Source organism: Papio anubis, chromosome 13, assembly GCF_008728515.1.
Source record: "Papio anubis isolate 15944 chromosome 13, Panubis1.0, whole genome shotgun sequence".
NCBI classification, from domain to species: Eukaryota; Metazoa; Chordata; class Mammalia; order Primates; family Cercopithecidae; genus Papio; species Papio anubis.
Genome location: NC_044988.1, coordinates 74,958,964 through 74,971,332, shown reverse-complemented (window position 1 = coordinate 74,971,332; position 12,369 = coordinate 74,958,964). Strand labels below are relative to the sequence as shown.

The 12,369-nt window shown below is 41.1% G+C and overlaps 1 protein-coding gene across 3 annotated transcripts in view; it reads right to left on the bottom strand.

The window, feature by feature from the left end:
- Positions 1-11,746, bottom strand: part of TMEM38B (transmembrane protein 38B) — a 78,453-nt gene extending 66,707 nt beyond the window's left edge. The window contains exon 1 of one of the 3 annotated variants that reach the window (XR_001895692.3): positions 11,500-11,746. Coding sequence is in view for 1 of the 3 variants with exons in the window: in XM_003911405.4 (XP_003911454.1) it covers positions 11,500-11,611 (112 nt within the window). In the remaining 2 variants the exon portion in view is untranslated. The remainder of the gene's footprint in view (positions 1-11,499) is intronic. The other 2 variants (XM_003911405.4, XM_021927300.2) reach the window with 2 other exon arrangements.
- Between the last annotated feature and the right edge of the window lie 623 nt (positions 11,747-12,369).

Genomic DNA, 12,369 nt, shown 5'->3' with positions numbered 1-12,369 from the left:
AGAGAGGCTAGCAGAATAGTCACATCAGAATTTAGAGTAAAACAATACATTTTGTGTGTAATAGAAATTACTGTAGTCAGGAAGTCTTATACAAAACGGTGGTTTGATGTGAATGTTGGATTGAAAATGTATTTATTTTAATGAAGACTTAAGAGACATTTAAAATGTAAGATAAGATAGATTAAAATTAATGATGTAAACTTCCCATTAAAATGGTTTCTCACTAGCAACCACCAAAACAGCATATTCCAACTTCCTAATAAAATGCCCAGGAGACGGAGAAAAGAAAAAACAGCACCAAGATGGCCGAATAGGAATAGCTCCAGCCTCCAGCTCCCAGTGTGAGTGACACAGAAGAAGGGTGATTTCTGCATTTCCAACTGAGGTACCAGGTTCATCTCACTGGGGCGTGTTGGACTGTGGAAGCAGGACAGTGGGCGTAGCCCAACAAGTGAGAGCCAAAGCAGGGCGAGGCATCGCCTCACCAGGGAAGCACAAGGGGGAAGGGAATTCCCTTCCCTAGCCAAGGGAAACCGTGACACACAACACCTGGAAAATCGGGTCGCTCCCACCCTAATACTACGCTCTACCAAGGGTCTCAGCAAAGGGCACACCAGGAGATTATATCCTACACCTGGCTCGGAGGGTCCGGCGCCCACGGAGCCTCCCTCATTGCTAGCACAGCAGTCTGAGATCTAACTGCAAGGTGGCAGCGAGGCTGGGGAAGGGGCGCCCGCCATTAGTGAGGCTTAAGTAGGTAAACAAAGCCTCCAGGAAGCTGGAACTGGGTGGGGCCCACCAAAGCTCAAGGAGGCTGGCCTGCCTCTGTAGACTCCACCTCTGGGGACAGGGCATTGCCAAACAAAAGGCAATAGAAACCTCTGCAATTGTAAATGTCCCTGTCTGACAGCTTTGAAGAGAGTAGTGGTTTTCCCAGCACGGAGTTTGAGATCTGAGAACGGACAGATTGTTGAGTCTCAGGACTCAAGTGGGTCCCTGACCGCTGAGTGGCCTAACTGGGAGACATCCCCCACTAGTGGCAGACTCACACCTCACACCTCACATGGCCGGGTACACCTCTGAGATGAAGCTTCCAGAGGACCAATCAGACAGCAACATTTGCTGTTCAGCAATATTCACTCTTCTGCAGCCTCCATTGCTGATACCCAGGCAAACAGGGTCTGGAGTGGACCTGGAGCAAACTCCAACAGACCTGCAGCTGAGGGTCCTGACTGTTAGAAGGAAAACTAACAGAAAGGACATCCACACCAAAACCCCATCTGTATGTCACAATCATCAAAGACCAAAGGTACATAAAACCACAAAGATGGGGAAAAAGCAGCACAGAAAAGCTGGAAATTCTAAAAATCGCAGCACGTCTCCCCCTCCAAAGGAACACAGCTCCTCGCCAGCAGTGGAACAAAGCTGGACAGAGAATGACCTTGACGAGTTGAGAGAAGAAGACTTCAAACAATCAAACTTCTCCGAGCTAAAGGAGGAATTATGAATCCAGCGCAAAGAAACTACAAACCTTGAAAAAAGATTTGACGAATGGCTAACTAGAATAACCAATGCAGAGAAGTCCATAAACGAACTGATAGAGATGAAAACCATGACATGAGAACTAAGTGACAAATGCACAAGCTTCAGTAACCGAATCGATCAACTGGAAGAAAGGGTATCAGTGATTGAAGATCAAATGAATGAAATGAAATGAGAAGAGAAGTTTAGAGAAAAAAGAGTAAAAATAAATGAACAAAGCCTCCAAGAAATATGGGACTGTGAAAAGACCAAATCTACGCCTGATTGGTGTACCTGAAAGTGGCGGGGAGAATGGAACCAAGTTGGAAAACACTCTGCAGGATATCATCCAGGAGAATTTTCCCAACCTAGCAAGGCAGGCCAGCATTCAAATTCAGGAAACACAGCGAACGCCACAAAGATACTCCTCGAGAAGAGCAACTCCAAGGCACATAATTGTCAGATTCACCAAAGTTGAAATGAAGCAAAAAATGTTAAGGGCAGCCAGAGAGAAAGGTCGGGTTACCCACAAAGGGAAGCCCATCAGACTAACAGCGGATCTCTCAGCAGAAACTCTACAAGCCAAAAGAGAGTACGGGCCAATATTCAACATTCTTAAGAATTTTCAACCCAGAATTTCATATCCAGCCAAACTAAGTTTCGTGAGTGAAGGAGAAATAAAATCCTTTGCAGAGAAGCAAATGCTTAGAGATTTTGTCACCACCTGGCCTGCCCTACAAGAGCTCCTGAAGGAAGCACTAAACATGGAAAGGAATAACCGGTACCAGCCACTGCAAAAACATGCCAAAATGTAAAGACCATCGATGCTAGGAAGAAACTGCATCAACTAACGAGCAAAATAACCAGCTAACATCATAATGACAGGATCAAATTCACACATAACAATATTAACCTTAAATGTAAATGGGCTAAATGCTCCAATTAAAACACACAGGTTGGCAAATTGGAAAAAGAGTCAAGACCCATCAATTTGCTGTATCCAGGAAACCCATCTCACGTGCAGACACACATAGGCTCAAAATAAAGGGATGGAAGAGGATTTACCAAGCAAATGGAAAACAAAAACAGGCAGGGATTGCAATGCTAGTCTCTGACAAAACAGACTTTAAACCAACAAAGATCAAAAGAGACAAACAAGGCCATTACCTAATGGTAAAGGGATCAATTCAACAAGAAGAGCTAACTATCCTAAATATATATGCACCCAATACAGGAGCACCCAGATTCATAAAGCAAGTCCTTAGAGACTTACAAAGAGACTTAGACTCCCACACAGTAATACTGGGAGACTTTAACACCCCACTGTCAACATTAGACAGATCAACGAGACAGAAAGTTAACAAGGATATCCAGGGATTGAACTCAACTCTGCACCAAGCAGACCTAATAGACATCTACAGAACTCTCCACCCCAAATCAACAGAATATACATTCTTCTCAGCAACACGTCACACTTATTCCAAAATTGACCACATAGTTGGAAGTAAAGCACTCCTCAGCAAATGTCAAAGAACAGAAATTACAACAAACTGTCTCTCAGACCACAGTGCAATCAAACTAGAACTCAGGATTAAGAAACTCAATCAAAACCGCTCAACTACATGGAATCTGAACAACCTGCTCCTGAATGACAACTGGGCACGTAACAAAATGAAGGCAGAAATAAAGATGTTCTCTGAAACCAATGAGAACAAAGATACAACATACCAGAATCTCTGGGACACAATTAAAGCAGTGTGTAGTGGGAAATTTATAGCACTAAATGCCCACAAGAGAAAGCAGGAAAGATCTAAAATTGACACCCTAACATCACAATTAAAAGAACTAGAGCAGCAAGAGCAAACACATTCCAAAGCTAGCAGAAGGCAAGAAATAACTAAGATCAGAGCAGAACTGAAGAAGATAGAGACACAAAAAACCCTTCAAAAAAAAATCAATGAATCCAGGAGCTGGTTTTTTGAAAAGATCAACAAAATTGATAGACCGCCAGCAAGACTAATAAAGAAAAGAGAGAAGAATCAAATAGACTCAACAAAAAAATGATAAAGGGGATATAACCACCGACCCCAAAGCAATACAAACTACCATCAGAGAATACTATAAACACCTCTATGCAAATAAACTAGAAAACCTAGAAGAAATGCATAAATTCCTGGACACATACACTCTCCCAAGACTAAACCAGGAAGAAGCTGAATCCCTGAACAGACCAATAACAGGCTCTGAAATTGAGGCAGTAATTAACAGCCTACCAACCAAAAAAAAGTCCAGGACCAGACTGATTCACAGCTGAATTCTACCAGAGGTACAAGGAGGAGCTGGTACCATTCCTTCTGAAATTATTCCAATCAATAGAAAAAGAGGAAATCCTCCCTAACTCATTTTATGATACCAACATCATCCTGATACCAAAGCCTGGCAGGGACACAACAAAAAAAGAGAATTTTAGACCAATATCCCTGATGAACATCTACGCAAAAATCCTCAATAAAATACTGGCAACCCGATTCCAGCAGCATATCAAAAAGCTTATCCACCATGATCAAGTGGACTTCATTCCTGGGATGCAAGGCTGGTTCAACATACGCAAATCAATAAACGTAATCCATCATATAAACAGAACCAAAGACAAAAACTACATGATTATCTCAATAGATGCAGAGAAGGCCTTTGACAAAATTCAACAGCCCTTCATGCTAAAAACTCTCAATAAATTCGGTATTGATGGAACATATCTCAAAATAATAAGAGCTATTTATGGCAAACCCATAGCCAATATCATACTGAATGGGCAAAAACTGGAAGCATTCCCCTTGAAAACTGGCACAAGACAGGGATGCCCTCTCACCACTCTTATTCAACAGTGTTGGAAGTTCTGGCCAGGGAAATCAGGCAAGAGAAAGAAATAAAGGGTATTCAGTTAGGAAAAGAGGAAGTCAAATTGTCCCTGTTTGCAGATGACATGAGGGTATATTTAGAAAACCCCATCATCTCAGCCCAAAACCTCCTTAAGCTGATAAGCAACTTCAGCAAAGTCTCAGGATACAAAATCAATGTGCAAAAGTCACTAGCATTCTTATACACCAATAACAGACAGACAGAGAACCAAATCATGAGTGAACTCCCATTCACAATTGCTTCAAAGAGAATATAATACCTAGGAATCCAACTTACAAGGGATGTGAAGGACCTCTTCAAGGAGAACTACAAACCACTGCTCAACGAAATAAAAGAGGACACAAACAAATGGAATAACATTCCATGCTCATGGATAGGAAGAATCAATATCGTGAAAATGGCCATACTGCCCAAGGTAATTTATAAATTCAATGCCATCCCCATTAAGCTACCAATGACTTTCTTCACAGAATTGGAAAAAACTGCTTTAAAGTTCATATGGAACCAAAAAAGAGCCCACATTGCCAAGACAGTCCCAAGTCAAAAGAACAAAGCTGGAGGCATCACACTGCCTGACTTCAAACTATACTACAAGGCTACAGTAACCAAAACAGCACGGTACTGGTACCAAAGCAGAGATATAGACCAATGGAACACAACAGAGCTCTCAGAAATAATACCACACATCTACAACCATCTGATCTTTGACAAACCTGACAAAAACAAGAAATGGGGAAAGGATTCTCTATTTAATAAATGGTGCTGGGAAAACTAGCTAGCTATATGTAGAAAGCTGAAACTGGATCCCTTCCTTACACCGTATACAAAAATTAATTCAAGATGGATTAGAGACATAAATGTTAGACCTAAAACCATACAAACCCTAGAAGAAAACCAAGGCAATACCATTCAGGATATAGGCATGGGCAAGGACTTCATGTCTAAAACACCAAAAGCAATGGTAACAAAAGCCAAAATTGACAAATGGGATCTAATTAAACTAAAGAGCTTCTGCACAGCAAAAGAAACTACCATCAGAGTGAACAGGCAACCTACAGAATGGGAGAAAATTTTTGCAATCTACTCATCTGACAAAGGGCTAATATCCAGAACCTACAAAGAACTCAAACAAATTTACAAGAAAAAAAAAAACCATCAAAAAGTGGGCAAAGGATATGAACAGACACTTCTCAAAAGAAGACATTTATGCAGCCAACAGACACATGAAAAAATGCTCATCATCACTAGCCATCAGAGAAATGCAAATCAAAACCACAATGAGATACCATCTCACACCAGTTAGAATGGCCATCATTAAAAAGTCAGGAAACAACAGGTGCTGGAGAGGATGTGAAGAAATAGGAATACTTTTACACTGTTGGTGGGAGGGTAAACTAGTTCAACCATTGTGGAAGACAGTGTGACGATTCATCAAGGATCTAGAACTAGAAATACCATTTGACCCAGCCATCCCACTACTGGGTATATACCCAAAGGATTATAAATCATGCTACTATAAAGACACATGCACACGTATGTTTATTGCGGCACTATTCACAATAGCAAAGACTTGGAATCAACCCAAATGTCCATCAGTGACAGATTGGATTAAGAAAATGTGGCACATATACACCATGGAATACTATTCAGCCATAAAAAAAGGATAATTTCATGTCCTTTGTAGGGACATGGATGCAGTTGGAAACGATCATTCTGAGCAAACTATCACAAGAACAGAAAACCAAACACCGCATGTTCTCACTCATAGGTGGGAATTGAACAATGAGAACACTTGGACACAGGAAGGGGAACATCTCACGCCGGGGCCTGTTGTGGGGTAGGGGGAGAGGGGAGCAATAGCATTAGGAGATATACCTAATGTAAATGACGAGTTAATGGGTGCAGCACACCAACATGGCACATGTATACATATGTAAGAAACCTGCACGTTGTGCACATGTGCCCTAGAACTTAAAGTATAATAAAAAAGAAAAAACAAACAAACAAACAAGAAAACTTACACTATTAGCCCAGACTGAAAACTATAGCCAATCACACGCCAGGGTTCAGGAGGATTCACATGTTTGTTCACAAGACAAATGGAGGTAAACAAAGAAAAAAATTAATCCCACTTGTTACATTACCTGATGTCTTTTATGTCTTTGCTTATGAAGCAAAAGTTACAGAGAAGGGTGGAGGAGTATTATCTTTCCTGGGATTTTAAAGCCTAAAACCTGAACCAAACAAAAATGGGATGCAGTCCTTCACACCTTAGGCAGAAAAGAGTTAATCCCCTTTCTCATTTTGCCTCCGGTGGCATTTTTTAAGATCTAGGCAGACAGTACAAATGATCCGATATAAATGGTGGGAAAGTAGGGGGTGAGGTACTGGCAGTGGTAGAGTACATACCAAAACAAAGTCTCAAGGAGTAACACGTCTGAGAGGGTAAAGATATGAAGAACTCCAGTAGTAGTACATATATGAATTATAGTTTACTGTAGGTGTGAGTTCTAGAGAATCAATCACTGGGGGGACAGGAAAAAGCTGCCAATTAAGCAACGCATACATATTCTACATAAAAATCTAAAAGAAATGGTGTTGGAATAGGAGGAGTACACACATATTAGCTTCAGTTCTGAATATGAAAAAGGAATGCTGACCACATAAATAGAGAGTAATACAAGCTACTCACTCCATCTACTGACAGAGCCTGAACAAATGTATCTTATTCAAAATGAGTTAGAAGAAAAAAAGACATATATGGGGTGTAAAAAAATTACTATAGGACATAAAGTGATTAAGATCCAGAAGATTCAAGTGAAATAGATAACATTTAGGAATTAGCTACTAGAGAATCCAGAGAAATTTTCTACAATATAATGTAAACATTTACTCCAATAGATTTGGAAGTCTAAAAGAAATAGATGATTCCTGAGAGAGATATAAATTACCAAAACGACTTAAGTCTGGATTGGAAAAAAAATAAGATTTACCCATTAAAATATACCAAGAAACATAAAACTACATAGTTGAAGTCTACCAAATATCAAAGAACAAGCAATACCTATTAAATAAACCATCCCAAGCTTAAAAAATGGAAAGCTTCCCATTCTATTTTACAAAAACAGCATAACCTTGGGCCCAAACTGAGGGTCACACAATAAAATAACCTAATAGGCTCATTTCTATTATAAACATAAATGCAAAACTTTTACATGAAGTACTGCCAAATCAAAATCCCTAATGAATTAAAATAATGTATCAAGTAGTTTAGTCCAAGAATATAAGATGATTCATCATTTTTAAAAAATGTAATAATGTAATTCACTACATTACATTTTTAAATGGGAAACACAATATGATCTCAATAGATTTTGAAAAAAAAATAGCACTTGATAAACTATGTCACCTTCACCAGATGGTGTAAAGATATAGGGATAATCCTAGAAAGTTGGGAATAAAGAAAAACTTCCTTAAAAGTGTCCTTCATAAAAACCTACAGCAAACATCACTCTTGAGAAAACTTTAAAAGCTTTCTCTTTAAATTCAGGAATATCAGGAGTAAGACAAAGTCACCCACTATCATTAGTATTCAACAAAACACACTTCAATATAAAGAGGCTAGAAAAAAAAATAGAACTCGGGTTCTTGGCTACAAGCAACAAAAACCAACAAACTTAAGCCATAAATAATTCATTGGAAGGATTTCAGTAGCTCACAGAAAAAAAATAAATAAATAAAAATAAGAGGCTAATGAAAACAAACAAGAACTAAGGACACTCAAGAGGTCTATGCAGGAGGGATGATCTTAGTAAAGGTCGAGAGCAGAACCAGTTCAGTGAGCTTAGAGCCTACTCTGTTGAGACCACTGAGTTCCAACTGTTCTATCCAGCCATGATCATACTTGCAAAGGAACATCTATACAACAGAAAATACTGCAGATAGATTAAGAACCTATACTTTTTTAGAACTACAGAATTTTTTTTAAAAAAAGATCAAGGAGGAGTATTTTTATAACCTTAGGCCTGAGAAAGCCCTTCTTAAAATACACAAATCCCAATAGTGACATAGGAGAAAAAAATTAATAGATTTTTTATGAAAAAGTAAAAATACTATGAAATTGTTTAAACTTCTGCCATAAAAGACAATATAAACAAAGTTAAAAGATAGCAAGAGTTATGCGGAAAAAGGACTACAGACATAAACAGAATTAATATCCATGATCCACAAAGAGAGTCAACAGAAGACAACAGCCTACAGCCCAATAAGAAAATGGACAAAAAAAATCAAGCAATTTACAGGAAATACAAATGACCAATAAGAGGCACAAACTCATCAGTACCATGACAAATGTAAATGAAAAATTGTTTTCTGATCATCAGAATGGCAAGATATTGAAGACCAATAATAGAACTGTCAAAGGAAATGGGCAGTCTAACACACTTCAGGTAAAAGGCTAAACAGGTACACTGTTCACTCTTGCGTTTGAATTCTATCATTTTTACCTCTTTACAAGTACTGGTACTGTCTGATACTATATTAAGTATTCAATAATCACGTGGTTCTCAATTTTTGGAATCTCAGGAGCCCTCTACATCCCTAAAAATTAGCAAACAGATTAATGGTGGCCAAGGATGGGGGACAGCTTACACAAAAGTGCAGGAAGGAATTTGGGGTGGGTGAGGAAACTGTTCAATATCTTGATTGTGATGGTGGTTAAATGACTGTATGTGTCTGTCCAAAAACACAGAACTTTGTATTAAAAATGGTGAATAGACTCTATGTAAATTATATCTTTTAAACAATCTGACTTAAATTTTTTGAGAACCCCAAAGGGTTTTGTTTATGTTGGTTACAAGTATCAATACTTAGCATCTTAGGAATTATAACTGAGAAAATTTTAAATAGTTGTGGAGGCTAAAACAACTCCAACATCCGCCATGTTGACTTATGATTAACCCCAGTTCTGGGATTGCTTCTAAGATTTATATTTTATCTACTGTTCCTTGTGTAAAAGTATATACTTACCAATCTTGCCCTTAGGTCAAACAACCTTAACGCTATTTCACTTACCATAAATTCTGCCCTTAAGCAACTGTCCTACACATCCCTGGTTGGGGGTTGGGGGTCGGGTAATGGGGGTGATCCACCATCTTCTTGGGGCCACCCAAGACATGGCTTCTGTTCTTAAGTCCCTTTCAAAGGTTTCTTTCTGAGAAACTGAATTCCTCAGGCTCTCAGCTTCCTTAGCCTTTGCGGGTAGGACTGCATAGACCTGTCCACTATGCAACAATTGTTTTTCATGTTTTCATTTTTTAAAAAGTACATGTATTAAATATTAACATAAATAATGTATTCTTCCAGCCTGGCCAACATGGCGAAACCCCGTCTCAACTACTAAAAATACAAAAATTAGCCGAACGTGGTGGCAGGCGACTATAATCCCAGCTACTCGGGAGGCTGAGGCAGGGAGCATTGCTTGAACCCGGGAGGCAGAGGTTGCAGCAGGGAGCCAAGATCGCGCCACTGCGCTTCTGCCTGGGCGACAGAGAGGCTCTGTCTCAAAAACAATAATAATAATTATGATAATGTATTCCTTATGAAAAATAACTTTTCTAAAACAAAAAAACATTTAGTGAGAAGAATCACACTGTTGTACATTTTAACAAATGTCTGGCTTCAAATAGAAAACTGTTAGATTCTCATATCTACTTCCTTATGTTACAGTATCACAACTCAGCCTCTGGAAAACTCCACTGTACACTTTTGGAAAAATGAGAGTGACAAAGATAACATCTGCATATTATTATAAAAGTAATTTTAAGCTGGTAGTGTCAGAGAATCCCATGGGTCCCTGGACCACAATTTGAACATCTGATTCAGCCTATACAAAAAAAAAATTTTTTTTAATCAAATTCTGAACATGTAGTAGCAACAAAACTTTTTTTTCAAATCAAGGAAATAATATCTTATGCAGATAATGTGTTCTACTTTAATACAGTAATACCATCCTTACCCAGGTCAAAATTTGTATCAATGATTTAAACTGAGCTACAAACTTCAACGTAAATGAAAAATATTTCTGAGGTCTAATGAGTTTTTAAAACCAGTAAGCAGTCCATAAAAAAGGTACAGCATCATCCTCCAGACCTCACTCATCATCCTCCAGACCTCACTCATCAACTATCTGTAGGGCAAGGCGACGAAAGACAGCAAGAACACAAAGAAAGTAGGCAAAGAAATGCCTGACCTCAAAGAAAGAAGAGGTCCATACAACTAAAAGGACAGTAGAATAACTACAAAAGTAAAGCAGTATTAGAGCAAACGCACCCTGGTGTAAAATCCAATAAAATACAACTACTGTCCCTTGATCGCATTGCTGAAAGAACTCAAAATGCTGTTTCAAGGATATATCCCCGTTCTGCAGATAGTCAAACTATGCCAGGTAACTCTTACTTGTACTGTGTTCGTAGTGACTGGGAAAAGGGGAACGCACTCGCTTCTCACATGCTAGGCAGGATGTCAGGACACTGCGTGAAGGGGAATCCTGGTCTGTCTACAGAAGGCTTTTTGTTTCAGTGCTTGTACAACTTTCGTAACTGGAGAGTAGTCCGCAACCATCTATTACTCCAAGAGACTAAGTCAGAAACCCGCTGTCTCCTCCCGTGACTTTCAAACACTGTGCGAAAGAGTGGCGGTACCGCCAGGAGGCCGCGCAAGCCCTGGGCTGGCGCGGGTAACTATGGTTCCGAAACGCGGCGGCGGCTTCTGTCAGTCCTGGGACTTCTGCCGGCGGTTGGCAGGGTCGACCCCGCTCGTCCCGGCTTCGGGGTCGCGGACCCCAGGTCACGCCTCCTTTGACAAGTACTAGAGCCTCCGTCCTCCCCGGCCCGTTTCCCCATCTGCACTCAGGAAGTCGGACCTACCGGCCCTTGGCGCCCCTCCAACTCTACCATCGAACTGTCTGGGCTAGCGGCCACTCAGCCGCCCACCCGACTTAGACGGTCCTCGCCGTCAGGGGCACTCTGAGGGGCCCGGCCCGCGGCGCCCCGCACTCACCCGGCTGACGTTTCACCGCCATCACTGACACTAGATAGTGCGCGATGTCAAAAAAGGGAAACATGGACGTGCGGGAGAAGGCCAAAGCCAAGTCGTCCCATGGAGAGTCCATAACGACCACCGACCGCGGCAACCGAAGCAGCCCCGGCGACTGGTTCCCCGCGCGCGCGCACAGTGAAGGGTAGCGGAGTGGACAGCCACAGCCGCCCGCACCTCCGCGCCGGCTCCAGCCCTGCGCGTGCGCCCTGGCGCCGAAGGGGGCGGGACCGCTCGCCGCGGGAGCCGCATGCTCACTGGCGCCAGGCGGGTGGGCGGGGCGAGCGGGTTCCCGGCAGCTGCAGCAGGCTCGGCCTCGGTTCTCCTAATAAGGGTCCAGCGTCTTCCCCATCCTGGGCGCGGCGCAGGACCTGAAGAGCATGCAAATAAACAAAACACGGTCCTCAAGGGGAGACGCTCAGAGTTGGATTTATTTCTGTAAATTGATGTCATTCACCTAACATTTATCGAGCAACCACAGTGCAAGTCACACTGACTTACTGGAGATATAAAAATAAAACAGTAATATCCTACCCTCAAGAACTATGCTTTCCCTGAAAGATATTTTTTATAAAAAGAGATAAAACGCACATAATGGTACAAAAGCAGGTACTGAGAGGTAAAGCTGCCGTGCGAGAGCAGTTCCGAGACGAAGATTACAATTCTAGGAAGTGAGTAAAGCGACATGTGAGCCGGTCTTTAAAAGTTAAGTGAGAAGCAAAAGCTAGGTGGGAGATGGAGGCGGGTGTTTTGGGTTGCCTACGAAGTGAGAAATGAGGTTGGGAAAAGTCCCCGAATGGCAGACAAAGCCAGGCAGTTTGGCTCCAGAGGTTA